The 16,849-nt window shown below is 45.3% G+C and overlaps 1 protein-coding gene across 2 annotated transcripts in view; it reads right to left on the minus strand.

The window, feature by feature from the left end:
• Positions 1-1,418: 1,418 nt before the first annotated feature.
• MRPS5 (mitochondrial ribosomal protein S5) overlaps positions 1,419-16,849 on the minus strand; it is a 95,266-nt gene continuing 79,835 nt past the window's right edge. The window contains exons 10-12 of one of the 2 annotated variants that reach the window (XM_077814276.1): positions 7,275-7,411; positions 3,382-3,577; positions 1,890-2,013 (exon numbers count right to left, since the gene is read on the minus strand). In XM_077814276.1, coding sequence (XP_077670402.1) covers positions 3,401-3,577; positions 7,275-7,411 — 314 coding nt within the window. In that variant the 3' untranslated portion in view covers positions 1,890-2,013; positions 3,382-3,400. Of the gene's footprint in view, positions 2,014-3,381; positions 3,578-7,274; positions 7,412-16,849 lie in introns of both variants that reach the window. The other variant, XM_077814275.1, reaches the window with a different exon arrangement.

Here is a 16,849-nt window from a genome sequence, read left to right on the forward strand (position 1 = left end):
GACTCTCAGCATAGTCCCAGACCCAGGCAGGGAATCTCCAGGAACGGGGAAAAATATACTATGCTAATTATACTATAAACTACTAGCTAACAGGCTCAGAAGGATAAAACTACTGGTAATTGTATTTACAGAGTCTACAAAGGAGCTGAAGGAAGGGAGGACACAGGATTCTGATTCAGGCCACATGATGGTAACGAGGAACTGGAGATGCGTCGGCCTGCACTGCCTCTTATACTCTCTGTTGAGAACAGGAGACCGGCTGTGAATGGGGGGGCCCAACAGACACTGCTTACAGGAATTTCCATACTTGGGCGCATGTGCATAGCTATATGTGGAATACAGATCGGGACCAGCACCTGAAGACCTACAAACTTAGCCCCTGTTGACGACCTCAGAGCTCCTCTGCGGCCATTCTCACTGCAACCAGGAAGGCTTGGGCTAGGCTGGGAGTGGACAGTGGGGTGGGCTGTACCAATTCAAGCTGCATTGCTAAAGCCAGCCAAGCAGGATGCTCTATCAAGCAGCAGAGGGGAGTGCAGGGTGTTTTGGGAGGAAGGATCACCCTCAGACATTTGTACTATTCACCATGTGGTGAAACATCCTCATCTGTGTTAACACAGTTACCCCAGATGGTTCCAGGACTGACTGACTTGCTCCCTGGTTGCTTTGCTGACTGCCAAATGACTTCTCCTGCAGCTCATCTTAGTGCCCCAGCTAGCCTGCCTCATTGCTCTGGTCTAGAGCGGTGTTTCTCACTGGTGGCTCACGAAAGGCACGTGTCAGGAATCATTAAAAATTTTATTACAATCTAAATAAAGAAAATCTGAATTCCCCACCTTCCCATGCAACCTTCCCCTTCAAGGTCCAGGTATTCTTTGTCAACCTCCCAAACCAAGCACATAAATTAATGATACTGGGTTAGCACTGATAACTCTCTATCGCTCTTTTACGGTAAACATCAGGGGGTTGTGAATGATGATGATTTACTTCGACTGAGGAGTCGACAAGCTCAATAAACACTGGCCTAGACACGGGTAGCTCCTACCACTGATTCATCGCACCTCACTCTGCAGCCCTCCCCCATCACCATCTCCCCATCCCCCCCGCCTTTCTTTTGCACGGCTCAAACCATTTCTGCTTCCTCCTGTTTTCCTTCCCCATTCCCCTCCCCCAAGTAAATCTTCCGTCTCACCTCCAGCAACTCTGCCCCAGCCCTTGGCTTCCCTTCGTCCTACACTCCTCCCTGTCAACACTTCTGCCCTTCTAATTTCACAGCGATCCCTCCCCTCTCACTCTGGACTAGATTACATGGTACAGAGGTGTGGAGAGTCAATGTACTAACATCTATCCTCGCACAAAATGTTGAGCTCTGAAAGCACATACAGAAATGTAAGCAGCTTTGAGGGAAAATGCAGCACATTAAATTATGAGAATGATTTGGTTTTATTTTAGTAACGTTTTTAATAGTTTCCCAAATATCTGTAAAGAAAAAACAGGGTTTCTTGATTACAGAGCAGGTCCAAGGACAGCAGCAGAGCACTGGTGCGTATGAGATTGGCGTGGACGCACGTCAGCCATTCATATGCAGATTGTTCATTAGCTGAATGTGGATGGCAAGAGACGTTTGCAGAAAAGCCAGCTAGGCTGCTGAGCACCCAAGGCAGAGCAGCAGCAACCCAACATGGTGCTGAAGTGCACATCTAGCCAAATCACTGGTTTGAGCTGGACTTTCTCTGGGTTTGTGCTGCTGTACCTCTTTGAATATTGGCATGGACAGATCCCAGCTCTTCACCACACTGTCCTTTTGACATTTGCCCAGGAAGAACGTTTCATTCCTTGAGCTACTCTCACTTCACTCCATTCCAGCTTGGTATTGGGAACCTCATCCATAGGTTCTGGTTCCTTCCTGACACCTCCATTAGGTGAAGCAACTACGATGGGCAGGGGGCCACACTCCTCACGGAATTCTACCACGTAGAGGCTTTTCTTATCTGCTAGTTCTTGATGGGTTTCCTGTTTGAGAGGTTAAAAAAAAATTCTATTAATGTCACAAGAAAGAATTGAACCAGGACAAGTTCAGCCTATTGATCTATCTAAATAATTTCCATTCTGTATTTACCTCCATACCAATACTGAACATCGTTTGCCTGCTTAAATAGCGTAAGTAGCAACAAAAAGTGTCTGTTTTTCAGCTGTTGTATGTAAACTAAAGAACACGTAAGCGTATGTAGAACATCCAGTGACTGGTGCGAACACTGGGAATTCTGCTGTGTGCTTCTGGCTGCAATGCTGAAGTCCCAGGACTGCTGGTTTGCTAGCACTGTAAGGTCATTCCCAGCAGTACCGCTTTCTGGAAAGGCTACTGGCCTAAGATGAAGGCATGCAGTGGGATAGTAACAACAAAGAGTAACAAAATGTGGCAACATACCAAAAGCTCTGTTTATTATACATGTGACAGGGCTGAATAATCCTACCCTGCCAAGAACTGACTGAAGATTAGTTAAATTACATGAATATCCCCAGGAAGTAGATCTCACGGATGGGCAGGTAACTGGATCATAGAATCATAGAATATCAAGGTTGGAAGGGACCTCAGGAGGTCATCTAGTCCAACCCCTGCTCAAAGCAGGACCAATCCCCAATTTTTGCCCCAGATCCCTAAATGGCCCCCTCAAGGATTGAACTCACAACCCTGGGTTTAGCAGGCCAATGCTCAAACCACTGAGCTATCCTGTTAGATGTCGTATGGTAAGCTTCCCATGGCCAAAGTACACTTGCCATTAGCCTGAAGACACAAGGCAGTTTAATAGAATCTTGTTGCTTCAATAATAACAAAGTACCTGTGATGTCCACAGCACACAATTTTCAAGGTAGTAATTTCTGTTATTCAAGGAAATTCTGTTCACTTGATTTTCAATCTTTCCCCCACCACCAAGAAAAATGATTCATTAAAGCCTCATTCTTCAGAATAGGTATTCACTTATAGCAGCAAACACCTCTGCTGCCCATTCAGCGTACCAAGAAGAAAAAACAGTTACTTACTTTCTCATAACTGTTGTTCTTCGAGACGTGTTGTTCACGTCCATTCCACATTAGGTGTGTGTGCGCCGCGTGCACGAGCATCGGAAACTTTTTCCCTTAGCGGCTCCTGGCGGGCCCCCCCGAGTGGCGCTGCTGTGCCGTGCATACATACCCCCGCTGGCCCGACCCCTCCAGTTCCTTCTTGCCGGCGACTCCGGCAGAGCAGTAGGAGGGTGGGTGGTGGAATGGACGTGAACAACACATCTTGAAGAACAAGAGTTACGAGAAAGTAAGTAACCGTTTTTTCTTCTTTGAGTGCTTATTTACGTCCATTCCACATTAGGTGAATCACAAGCTTACCTCTGGAGGAGGGGAGGAGTCACGGGACAACTGCTCGGAGGACTGCTCTGCCAACCGCCGCGTCCTCTCTGGCCTGCTGGTTGACCACGTAGTGGGTTGTGAAGGTGTGCACCGAGGACCAGGAAGCTGCTCTGCAGATCTCGCCTCTAGCAGCGAGCAGACTTCCTGCTCTAGGAGATGCTTGTGAGAGGGGTCCCTGAAGAGGGACGGAAAAGAGGGGTGGGAGGGAGGTGAACTGCAGTGAGTTCCTGTTCTGCACCATGCATAAGACCCAACGGTCTGACGTAATGGTGGACCACGCACGGGAGAAACAGGACAGGCGGTTCAGGAAACAAAGGGACGAATCCAGTGAGAGGTCCGTGTACTAGACCACGAGGCATCTTCAAAAGTCTGGCTTAGTGCCCGGCGGGGGTTTGTGCTGGCCTTGGTGCATTATGGTTATTGTTGCTGCGCCGTTGCCTGTTATCCCTGCCTCGCCTACGGTAAGGCTCATGCCTATGGCACGGCGTTGAGGGGGAGGCTGCAGCTTAAAGGACTTCCTCTGGGTCGCCGGGGTGTGCATACCCAGCAACTTAAGCGTAGCCCACGAGTCCTTGAGGCTATGCAACCTCGTGTCTGTCTGGTCCCAGAAGAGCCCAGACCCTTTGAAAGGGAGGTCCTGGAGCGTATTCTGGACCTCGGGGGGGCAGGCCTGACTCCTGGAGCCACGCCAAGCGCCTCATGACCACCTCTGACGCAACTGTTCTAGCCGCTGCATCTGCCAAATCCAGGGAGGCCTGGAGAGAGGTCTTGGCTACTGCCTTGCCCTCGTCACCAGGGCCATGAACTCCTGTTGGGAACCTTGTGGGAGGTTGTCCTTAAACTTCCCCACCGCCGCCAAGGAGCTGAAATTGTGCCGGTTGAGGATGGCCTGCTGGTTCGCAATCCTCAGCTGAAGGCCCCCCAACGAGTACACCTTTCTGCCAAAAAGGTCCAGGTGTTTTGCCTCCTTGGCCTTAGGGGCCAGGGCCTGCTGTCCATGGTGCTCCCTTTTTTTCACCGCCGAGACCACTAGGAAGCATGGACTTGGGTGGCAGAACAGGAACTCATAGCCCTTAGATGGGGAAAAGTATTTACGCTCCACTCCTTTAGCCGTTGGAGCGCTGGAGGCCGGGGTCTGCCATATACTCTTATAGTTAGACTGAATGGTCTTAATGAGTGGGAGCGCTATTGTGGATGGCCCTTCGGGGCTCAAAATGTCCACCATGGGGTCCTCCTGCTCAACTGTCTCCTCGGCCTGCAACCCCAAGTTTTGGGCGACTCTGCGCAGCGATCCGTGGGGCAACTCTATGGTCTATCGGTGGACGGCTGGACACCTCTGTACCTGCCACCACCTCTTTGGGGGAAGAAGAGGAGGTCAGCTGCTGCTTGACCCCCTCCGGTTGGTCCTCCTGCTCCCCTTTTCCCGTGGGAGGGGCCTCCGGCTCAGGCTGGAATGGGAGTCCATGGGATGGCACCAGGCTCGGTGCTGGTCTCTCGGGTTTATGCTGGGGAGATGCTGGAGGCCTAGATACTGTAGCCTCCAGCACTGTCTGCACCGAGTAATTTGCCCTGGACGGGGCCCCTTGGCGCTCCTGATAGGCCCAGGGGGTCCAGAAGGGCCAATGGCCTGGCAACCCCCACTGGGGCTGCCAGCTCCCCTGAGGGTCCCTGTTGTCAGGGTCCCGGTGCGGGTACCTATAGCGGCCGGAGTCAGCGTCGGACTGCGGTGACGCCAATTGCGAAGGCCATGGCGATGCCAATGATCTGCACCGGCAGGAGAACGAGCGGCTCCTGGCTGAGCGGGAGCAGTACCGGTATCCCTGGGACTGGAACCGGGATCTGGACCAGGGCCAGCGTTCCCTGGACAGAGGACTCCCGCAGACAGTCCCGGGCAGGGACCATCTCAACTCCTCCTGGTACCGGTCTCTGGGTGGTGCCGGAGAGCGGCGTGCCCTTTCCGGTGCTTCTTCGCGTTGACCCGCTGCTGGTGCTGCAACCTCTTTCCGGGCCGCTGGCAAGAGTGAGTCCGTGGAGTCGGAGCTTGACTGGGACCAACTCCAGGAGCGATGCCGGGACAGTGTCCTCGAGCGGCACACCATTGCCGGCTTACCCCTCGATGGCACCCAAAACATGGGTGCCGGAGGGTTCTCCCCACACGGGAGGGGGCTCGCCGCCAACAGCTCGATGAGGTCCTTTGCAGCCTCAAAGGTGCCAGGCTTAGAGGGGTGATCCGTTATGCCCTCGAGCCCATCGTCCGCACTGAGCTCACTTAGGTCTGCACTCGGTGGGGCTTGTGCTGCCGGGACCACTGCTGTCAGTGCCATACCGAGGCCTTCCCGCTCTTATTGGCGCTCAGGGCCTGGGGAGGCACCGGCCTCCTGTGCGGGGAACAACTGCGCCTTCGTTTCGGCTGCACCAGGGGCCGCACGGGGGAGGACGAGCGGTGCCAGGGCCTAGCCTGGCGCACTGGGGCCGACAGTTTATGGTCCTTAGCCGGTGCCGGGTCTCTTGACGGCTCTGGGGCACTACGCACCGAGGAAGCCTGAGTGGGGTGGGGTGCTCCGGGCCTGGCGGCTGCAATGTGACCTCCATTAACAGTTGCTTTAGACAAAAGTCTCTTTCTTTCCTTGTCCTTGGCTTAAATGCCTTGCAAATTCTACACTGTTCAGTTTGATGTCCATCCCCCAGGCAACGTAGACACGACTCATGGGGGTCACTAACTGGCATAGGTTTGCAGCACGTGGCACAAGCCTTGAAGCCGTGGGCCTGTGGCATGCCCTGTGGCCCGGGGCGGGTGCTGGAGGCCTCCAAGCACCTAACGACGTAAGTGTTCACAACAGGTATGTTAATAAACTGATAACAGCCACTCTAAAGGCTAAGGGACTGCTCTTCTACGAGAGAGGTTGTTCCAACGCCTTCATGGACGGTAAGAAGGAAGTGGAGAAGGTCGGGCCGGTGGGGTTATATATGTATGGCGCAGCGGCACCACTCGGGGGGCCCCAGCGGACCACCCGGAGCCGCTAGGGGAAAAAGTTTCCGACGCTTGTGAATGCGGCACCGCACACCTACTGTGGAATGGACGTGAAGAAGAACTCATTTAACACACATCTCTTAAAGCACTGATGCACCAAACGGGCCTCTCTTTCCTTTCACACAAACATATTGCTACTTTTCACTCCTGCTAGCTAAGGAACATATTTCCAAAAGTGGTTCAGTCAATAGGGCTAACGCTCCTAAATCACTTGAGCTTCTTACAACAGATGGATAATCTACAACAGTGTTGTTTAAAAAAAGCTGAAAGCACCTGCAATTCTTTAACTAGACTCGCAACAGATTAAAGTAGAAAATGTGAGATTTTTTTTTTTTTTTTTTTTTGCAGATTACATTTAAAATGTCAGCTGACTATGGACTGGCCCACAGCAGTCAGGACTACAGACTCCTACCCACTAGTTCTCAGGCACTGTTGCTCAGGAGCGGCAATGATTGTGTTCAGTACACCAACAGAGACAACCCAAAATGTGACTGAAGAAATAACAGCAATAAAAGCAGGATTAAGGCCTTATCTCCTTGCGCTTTTTAAATGTCACTGACAAAAGCAAATTAATCCCACAAATTCAGATTTCCCCTTGAGGCACTTTATACTTGAATGCATAAGAGTTACTGATGGACACCTGTAAGTGACTAATGACTGCTGAGTGAGTGGAAAGAGGAGACTGAAATTCAAATTCTGTTTTCTCCTGGAATTGTAGAATTCATTTGAACTTTGTTACTTTTTGAACCTAGAATTTACTCTGTACTATACCACAAAGCACTGATTATATTTCACCTTCTGACCATTGCAAATATGACTGCAAGTACAAACTAAAATTTACCTGTTTTGCTAAACCCTTAAAGAGAGCTCTGGTGAGGTTAAGCAGATTATTGGATCCAGAAAGCTTGGCATACATGTCTGTAATCCCAATTAGCTTGCAGATGGTAATGATGGCTCGATGGCAATGAAGACCATGCCCTGGAAAAAAATCAGATGTGAATGACATTATGTGAAAGCTAGTAAAATCATTACAACTTGAATAAAAAAACTTGGATACCACAAACCAGCCAGTGGTAGCCTAAAAATGGCATGGAATTAGATTGTGAAGAGCGAAAGCATCCAGAATCTTCTTTTGAGGATAAAATATTGCAGATTTATTATCCTCTATATTCTTCACAGTCACGTTGATGTAAATAAGAACAAAAAAACGGCCATACTGGGTCAGACCAAAGATCCATCTAGTCCAGTATCCTGTCTTCCGACAGTGGCCAGTGCCAGGTGCCCCACAGGGAATAAACAAAGCAGGGAATCATCAAGTGATCCATCCCCTGTCGCCAATTCCCAGCTTCTGGCAAAGGCTAGTGACGCCATCCCTCCCTATCCTGGCTAATAGCCATTGATGGACCTATCCTCCATTAATTTATCTAGTTCTTCTTTGAACCCTGTTATAGTTTTGTCCTTCACAACATCCTCTGGCAAGAAGTTCCACAGGTTGACTGTGCGTTGTGTGAAGAAATATTTCCTTTTGTTTGTTTTAAACCTGCTGCCTATTAATTTCATTTGGTGACCCCCTAGTTCTTGTGTAATGAGAAGGCATAAATAACACTTATTTACTTTCTCCACACCAGTCATGATTTTATAGACCTCTATCATATCCCCCCAGTTGTCTCTTTTCTAAGCTGAAAAGTCCCAATCTTATTAATCACTCCTCATTTGGAAGCTGTTCCATGTCCTTAATCATTTTTGTTGCCCTTTTCTGAACCTTTTCCAATTCCAATATATCTTTTTTGAGATGGGGCGACCACATCTGCACGCAGTATGCAAGATGTGGGCATACCAAGGATTTATAGAGGCAATATGATATTTTCTGTCTTATTATCTATCCCTTTTTTAATAATTGCCAACATTCTGTTCGCTTTTTTGACTGCTGCTGCACGTTGAGTGGATGTCTTCCGAGAACTATCCACAATGACTCCAAGATCTCTTTCTTGAGTGGGAACAGGTAATTTAGACCCTATCATTTTATATGTATAGTTGGGATTATGTTTTGCAATGTGCATTACTTTGCATTTATCAACACTGAATTTCATCTGCCATTTTGTTGCCCAGTCACCCAGTGTTGTGAGATCCTTTTGTAGCTCTTTGCAGTCTGCCTGGGTTTTAACTATCTTGTGTAGTTTTGTATCTGCAAATTTTGCCACCTCACTGTTTACCTCTTTTCCAGATCATTTATGAATATGTAGAACAGCACTAGTCCCAGTACAGTCCCTGGGGGGCACTGCTATTTACCTCTCTTCACTGTGAAAGCTGACCGTTTATTCCTACCCTTTTCTTCCTATCTTTTAATCAGTTACTCATCCAGGAGAGAACCTTCCCCCATATCCCATGGCTGCTTACTTTGCTTAAGAGCTTTTGGGGACCTTGCCAGAGGGTTTTTGAAAGTCCAAGTACACAATATCCACTGGGTCATGCTTGTTGACCCCTTCAAAGAATTCTAGTAGATTGGCGAGGCATTTAAAGAAAAACAAGCTGAGTAGTTGGGTGGATGGATGTAAACTTTGTATTGATTCTATTGCATAATTACAGTGCATTGGAACTAATTGCAAATGTTTTACTAAAACTTGACATATTTTACTGAAAGGTTTTTTCTTTTTTTTAATTTTGCGCTAGTTCTCCAGTAAGATCTGTTCCATGTGACCTAGGTCTATAAATCTTTAAAAGCCTATGTGCCATAGATTTAAATAATTGTATTTAAAACCTGCGAAGACAGCTTTTATAGATTACTCCACTCTGCAGGACAGTCTTGTTGCTGAGTAAATGGGGTGAAAAAAATCTATTCCAGTACTGCAGGCTTTACTATATTAACATTTTCTTCTTCTTCTAACCTATAATCGGAAAACAAATGACAACCATCTGAAGCTATTCTTCCGCTGTTTGAGAAAGTGTTGATTTTATGCTCAAAGACAGAATCAAGTTTTCGATACGATTACATCTGAGTGGTCTTTGAAAGGTTATAAATCCTTTTCATTTGTTAATGGTCCACAATTTCCCATTTCCATGGCTCTGCTTCTTGTCTTTCTCCCACCTTAGTCAAAACACAGCTTTCTGCAGGTTTTTAATGGATGAAAATCACAGTCTTGCAATTTAGACAATCAACTACTGGTCAAGATTTGTTCCCAGCATAAATTGAGCACAAGTATTCCATCCGCAAAGCTGCAGCTCTGTAAGTGTGAGGGAGGGGATGGGCTCTGGAGAGCTCCACATGATGCCATTGTAAGTGTGAGGGAGGGGATGGGCTCTGGAGAACTCCACCTGATGCTATTGTAGTTGAACCAGCAGAGCCACTTAAAAGCGTAGCTTTTAAAGGAGCCTACCTACTACTGAACATTTTTCACATGCCAAACAAAGATATAAGCTAGGCACAAAAGGAAGCCAGTTGACGTTAACTTCTGCTAATTAAATAAACTTTCAGGGCTCTAAGTAATAAAACTCAAGTACAACATGTTAATGGAATAAACTGTTACATTCTCTGGGTAACTAACCAAATACAGATCAACAGATAAGAAAATAGTGGCACCCTCAAACATAACTTAAATGAAATTTTTAAAGCAAAGTTTGCATTTAGGTTTTAACTGTCTCCATAATAAAAACTTCTCTTTAACAACAGACTTTTGATTGTTTAATATTTACTATTAGACTATGAGAATTATATATTACATATATATTATAACAAATTACAGTTCTGGAAGTAGCTTAGCTAAGGAAAGTAAGAAGTTAAGAAGAGAAAAAACTAATATACTCAAAACAATACTGAGCTTAGTTTTACAAATTTTGTACTAAAAATCTCAAAATCTTTGTCTTTTGTGACCATTTATTGAGAGAAATGCTGTAAATTAGTGGGGAAGGAGTTTATAAAGTACCTCACCAACTTTAATACTGCATAAGACGAGGCTTCAGGACAGAGAAATAGGAGCTAGAGTGCTGTTACCACGTAGGGAGAAAAGATACCTCAATGGAAGATGAATCTGCATATGCCTTGCCTCATGGCATTGTTACTGCATTGGAGATTTTGAAATGTTGTAACTTTTCCTCTATACTAAAGATAGCCATATGATATTGCTATGGTGCTTCATGACCTTATTGCTGCATTTTACAAATTATTTGTCACGTTGCCTGTTCAGTTAATCTTAGAAATTAGCTTACAAGTCATGCACCTATTTCACTGTGACTATTCTTGTAGGTTACAATTATGACTGTTTTAATGGGAGAAGAAAGCTTACTCTGCTATAGCTTTGGATTTAGCTTCTGTAATGCTAAGCATGGGCTGAGGTAGGATATGAATAGTAGGACTTTAAACATCTATAGAACCCCAAAGATCCCATTAGCTAATATGACCAAGGAACCAGCATAGACACGTGATTTACAACAACATTCTGACAATTTAACTATATCTATACATTTGATATAGTATTTTAAATGTTAAATTAGAATTATACTTCTAATTTAATCCCAAATAGGGTTTGTCCAGAACATAGTAGTCACTAGTATGAATATTTCATGCAGTGTTGAAAATGCTTCAAGAACTGTGTGACCTAGACCAATCAGTTAAACAGGAAGAGGAGATTGTTTTCTCTAGCAAAGGATACTTCAATATGTATGAATGTTTTGTGCAATTAGAACTGCTGACACAATACAAAAAGATATAACACTAAGCATATCGTATAGCAAAAAAATCAACAAATGCTTTAACTGGATGAGAAAGAAAATGAAATCTTGTGTATTCTAAAACTAACCAAAGAGCAGCAACTGTCCTTTTGGGTAATGCTTCAGAGCAAAGAATGGATACTGTATTGCTAGAGCAATACTGAAGTCAAACACTTGTGTATTGCAACGAGCGACACTGTCTGAGAGCTGAGGGAACACTATACAAGTTGTCTAGCTGTGCACGTTCACATTCCTTCCAGGATGAAATGTCACATGGACAGGCCAAATATAAGAGAAACATTCTGTAATCTTTGTCTTTCGTCTACTGCCCTAGAGACATAAAATCAGAGCTAGTTTTCATAAGCTGGGTTCTAAAACATATTTCTTAATCAAGTTTTATTTCTGGTATGTTTTCTACTCTGTAAATTGCTAATACAGTGGAGTCGCATCTTACACAGGGGTTAGGTTCTAAAGTCAGCGCGTAAAGCGAAAATCGTGTAGAGTCAAAAAAGAGAGATGGAAGAATGAAAGAATAAAAAAGGGAGAAAGACGACTTCAGCGTCGTTATGTGCAAACCGGAGTGCCGCAGGGTGGCCAGGAGCACTGTCTATGAGCAGCAACGCTTTAAAGTCAAGTCCTTTCTCTTCGCGGTACCGCTTGACCTCCGGAATGAAACATGTGTGGAACCAACCCAGAAATAATGCTGCCGTCACCCAAGCCTTGTTATTTGATTGCCAGAACACGCGCAGGAGATTTTTGTTCTTGCTTTTTAGGGCACGGGGATTTGCAGCCCTGTAGAGCAAGCTCGGCTTTATTAAATGCCCAGCTGCATTGCCACAAAACAACACAGTCACGCGGTCTTTAGATGCTTTGAAGCCAGGGGCTTGTCCTTCTGATTTCGAAGTGTAAGTGCGGTTGCGCATTTTTTCCAGAAGAGCCCAGTCTCGTCAGCTTTAAAAACTTGTTCCGGAGGATAGCCCTTTTCTTCTACGATTTTCTTTAGTTGTTCGGGGTAGGCTTTTGCTGCCTCTTCATTGGCAGATGCAGCTTCACCACTAGTCTGCACGTTTTTGAGGTTGAAGCGGTTCCTAAAACTGTTAAGCCAACCATGGCTGGCTTTGAATTCCTTCTCATCAGAAGGCTGTCCCTCTTCGGCGGGAGGTTTGAACAGCGCGTAGAGGCTAAGAGCCTTTTCTCGCAACGTGTTGCCATCGATAGGTATACGTTTACGGTTCATGTCTTCCAGCCATAAGTTTAATGCCTTTTCAGTCTTCACTAAAGTCTTATCACGCACCTGGGTCGTCACCTTAGTAGTTATTGGAGCACTTGATGCCACGGCTTGATGAATTTCTCTCTCTCGAATCTTGATGGCAGGGATGCTAGACTCGTTGTGGCCATATTTACACGCCACGTTGGACACTGTCATACCGTCTCTCAGTAAGTCCAACACAGCCAGTTTCTCCTCCAGCGTTGAAACAGATCGCTGTTTCTTTGGTTGAGCACCAGATGAAGTAGTTGGCTTGCGTCTAGGGGCCATGTTGTACGAAAAATACGTATCTTTAAACACTAGAAATCACATGTAGCGCGGCGAGATGTTCACCGGATCGGCAGGCAGCGATCAATCCAGCGGGGGTCGATTTATCGTGTCTAGTCTAAACGCGATAAATTGACCCCCCCCGAGCGCTCTCCCGTCGACTCCTGTACAGTACTCCACCGCCGCGAGTTATTGTTATTTTTCTTTTTTTTGCCGAGCACGTACAGTTGAATTTGCGTAAGTTAAATGTGCGGGTGATGCGACTCCACTGTAAATGATATTTTTGCTTAATATAAACAGAATAGGGCTTTGCTTTTTATAACCAGATCTAGAATTCTTCTAGAGAAGTGTTATGGAAGGACTGGTAGGTACCATTCTGGGGTCAGGAGGAAGGCCAAATGATCCAAAGGTACAAAGCATTATTATGGACTCATGATCTCTTCCTATTGGGAAAGAACAGGCCATACTGTTTAATGTGGGACACAGGCAAATGTATACATTTAGGGGGAGGTTTTTAAGGACACAAATGGGAGTATGGCACCCATCTCCCCCTTACACACCTATGTACACAGAACAAAACCCAAACATCTACATTTCCTGCTATAAGCATGATCAGTCAGGGGTTATCACATATATGAGGAATGGGGATAGACTACGGGGCAGGGTGTCAATCAGACTACTGGAGGACTATTTCTGGAAGAAACATTAGATGGTGAAAAGACTAGGCTTTGTTTTGCAATCTACTAATAATAATGCAGGAGGACATCTGAGAATAAATGCCAGTTTACTGGGGGCCCCCCGCTGTTCTTGCTTCTGGATATGTTACATAAATGTGGTACTGTGGACCATCCTGGAATGGCGATTGTGGCACCAGTTCTGGTCAGGGCCATAGGCGTTCGCTAAGAACCAACATGCTAATAGCTGGAAACCAATCCAGCCCATCTAGATGTCAGTTTTGATTAAAATAGGTTTTCGTTTTCTAAGAATATATTTAGCATCTAGACTCTCTATGAAATGCTGTAAGTTCCTGCCTGCACTAATCTCACGTGTAATGTCGCTATTCCAGGCTATAAGGAAATATGTACGTTTTGCTTTATAACTTTGAAAATGTTTGCTCTGAACTTATGAACCCAAGCATAGGAATTTCCCCCCCAGCCCGCATTCAGGAGGCTGTCGACTAAACAGGCCACTAAGGAACATTGTGACACAATGGTTTGGTGAATGGCCCTATCGCACCTTGGAAATGCTACATGCAAGGGAGCTCCTCTCAGACTGGAAGACTCAGGCTGTCAGCAAATGGGTGAGGGGGCTCCAGCTGTGAGCCTGCGCCTGGCTGTTAGCTTCGGCTGTCAGTGCTGGGGTGGGCGGGGAGGCAGCTGAGAGTCCCGCTTGGGGCTGACAGCCAACAGCCAGTGCAAACAAGGCTGTGTCTACACAGACACTGCATCACCCAAGCTACAGTGACATAAGTGCTACGCCTCTCATGGAAGTGGAGTAATGATGTTGCTGTAGAAGGCCACCTACTTTGGCGGAAGCAGCATTGTATGTAGACACTCACAATGTAAGCTGCCTTATGTTGACCTAACTCTGTCATGTACACCAAGCCTGACTGTAAAAGATAAAACAGCGTCACAAGAAATTTACAGCTCTGCTGTTTGAACTCTTACAGGGCCAGAGACACTAAACTGAACCAAGAGGTCACCGAGATTTATCCCTAGGTTTTCCCTGAAAGACATTTCAAATCGACAGATCATTACAAATAAACCAGTCGGAGAACACTTCAATCTCTCTGGTCACGCAATCACAGACATGAAGGTCGCTATCTTAAAACAAAAAAACTTCAAATCCAGACTCCAGCGAGAAACTGCTGAATTGGAATTCATTTGCAAATTGGATACTATTAATTTAGGCTTAAATAGAGACTGGGAGTGGCTAAGTCATTATGCAAGGTAGCCTATTTCCTCTTGTTTCCCCCCCCCCCCCCAGATGTTCTGGTTTAACTTGGATTTAAACTTGGAGAGTGGTCAGTTTGGACGAGCTATTACCAGCAGGAGAGTGAGTCTGTGTGTGTATGGGGGTGGGTTTTTGGAGGGGGGTGAGGGAGTGAGAGAACCTGGATTTGTGCAGGAAATGGCCTAACTTGATTATCATGCACATTGTGTAAAGAGTTGTCACTTTGGATGGGCTATCACCAGCAGGAGAGTGAATTTGTGTGGGGGGGTGGAGGGTGAGAAAACCTGGATTTGTGCTGGAAATGGCCTAACCTGACGATTACTTTAGATAAGCTATTACCAGCAGGACAGTGGGGTGGGAGGAGGTATTGTTTCATATTCTCTGTGTATATATAAAGTCTGCTGCAGTTTCCACGGTATGTATCTGATGAAGTGAGCTGTAGCTCACGAAAGCTCATGCTAAAATAAATTGGTTAGTCTCTAAGGTGCCACAAGTACTCCTTTTCTTTTTGCGAATACAGACTAACACGGCTGTTACTCTGAAACCTGTCATTACAAATCTGTCACTCTTAGGATTTGAATCACAACTCATTTGTGTGTATGTGTTTGCTCTTTGTAAATACACACTTCTTTTTCCTAGTTAATAAACCTTTAGCTAGTTTGTTATAGAACTGTCTATAAGCGCTGTATTTGGTGTAAGATCTAGAGTACCAACTGATCCGGGGTAAGTGATTGGTCTCTTGGGACTGGGAGTACCCTGAATGTGGTGTGATTTTTTAAGTAAGTGACCATTTATCATTAAGTCCAGCTTGTCTGGGTGGCAAGACAGACTGGAGAGTCTAAGGAGACTGTCTGACTCCAGGGTAAGACTGTTAGAGTGATCCAGGAGTTCACATGTGTTACTCTCTTGGTGAAATCAAATGGTAGAACACGCCACCAGTTTGGGGTGTTAGTCCTGTTTCTGACAGTCTGCCCTGAGATAGGCACTCATGGTTGTGAGCCACTCCAGACAGCATGACAGAGATAAGGAAGGAATGCCTTGTTTTGTTTCTCACTGGGAGAATCTAATTGTTCCAAATGAGAGCTTTACATTGATATTTTACATTAATAACAGCATCTGTTCATAACAGTTTGCTCAAGTGTTTAGTTCAGTAGCATTACTGCTGGTCTTTGGATATTTTTGCTTTAAAATATTGCAAGTTATATTGAGATTTCTTTGTACCGACTAGCCTGGAACACTACAGGGAAATTTTTACTTATTTATAAACTTATAACCTCATTAAATTCAATGGAGATGTAGGAATCTAAATGCGGGGACAATTTGACTCTGTATCTGCTGCTTTATATATAATATTCTAACCCACATTAAGATTTTACAGTCACACTAACAGAAGTCTTACTGAAAAAATAGAAGTTTTTCGCCCTAGAAAAGTAGTATAGGGTTCACACTAATTTTTAGATGCTAACAGAGTGCATGTTATGCTAATAAACTTTGTATATTAGCAACTGTTGTAATAGAACAGCATGTAAGCAACAAAATCAAATGGTACTTGCAAAGCTTCAGTGTACCAGCCTACTAAAAATATTGTTAATCTGCGAATATTGAAATAATTAAGCAATTGAACACAATGGGTAGTATTTCTGGACTACTGCAGGCCTCTGGCTCACTATGAACCAATCCCCGAGTGATTTCTACTACTCCGGAAACATAACAACCCTTGAGAACACATTGGTAGTTGGAGTCTTATTGCTACCGTGAAATTGGGGTTATAAACAAAAAAAGGGACCATATAGCTGTATTGATATCCCTACTGCATATTAAAGTTAGAGCACCGATTAGTCACTCAGCAGCAGTCTAAACCTGTCCTGTGTGAACGTGATTTCATTTGCTGACTGTATTTATTCACCTCTGAAAGCAGTCATAAACAACTCATAAATGAAGTCCTTCCAGATGAAGTCATGTCTATGCCGGAAACTATAAATTTGGCCTTTAATGCCAACTTATGACATAACGTATGTTTGTTTGTTTTTAAAACAGAAGGTACTTAGAATATAAAACTAAATATGTTGAAAATAAACAACAAGCTGAATGGCTGTATGTTAAAATGCTAAGAGTTTAAACAAGCCCCTCCTAAAGATATCTGTGTTACAGGCTACGTTAGCAAGACGACAGAACACACCGCTGGAGTGCATGCAGACATGGACAGGGGCTGGTATAAGTACACT

The sequence above is a fragment of the Eretmochelys imbricata genome, chromosome 3, assembly GCF_965152235.1.
Source record: "Eretmochelys imbricata isolate rEreImb1 chromosome 3, rEreImb1.hap1, whole genome shotgun sequence".
Taxonomy (NCBI): domain Eukaryota; kingdom Metazoa; phylum Chordata; order Testudines; family Cheloniidae; genus Eretmochelys; species Eretmochelys imbricata.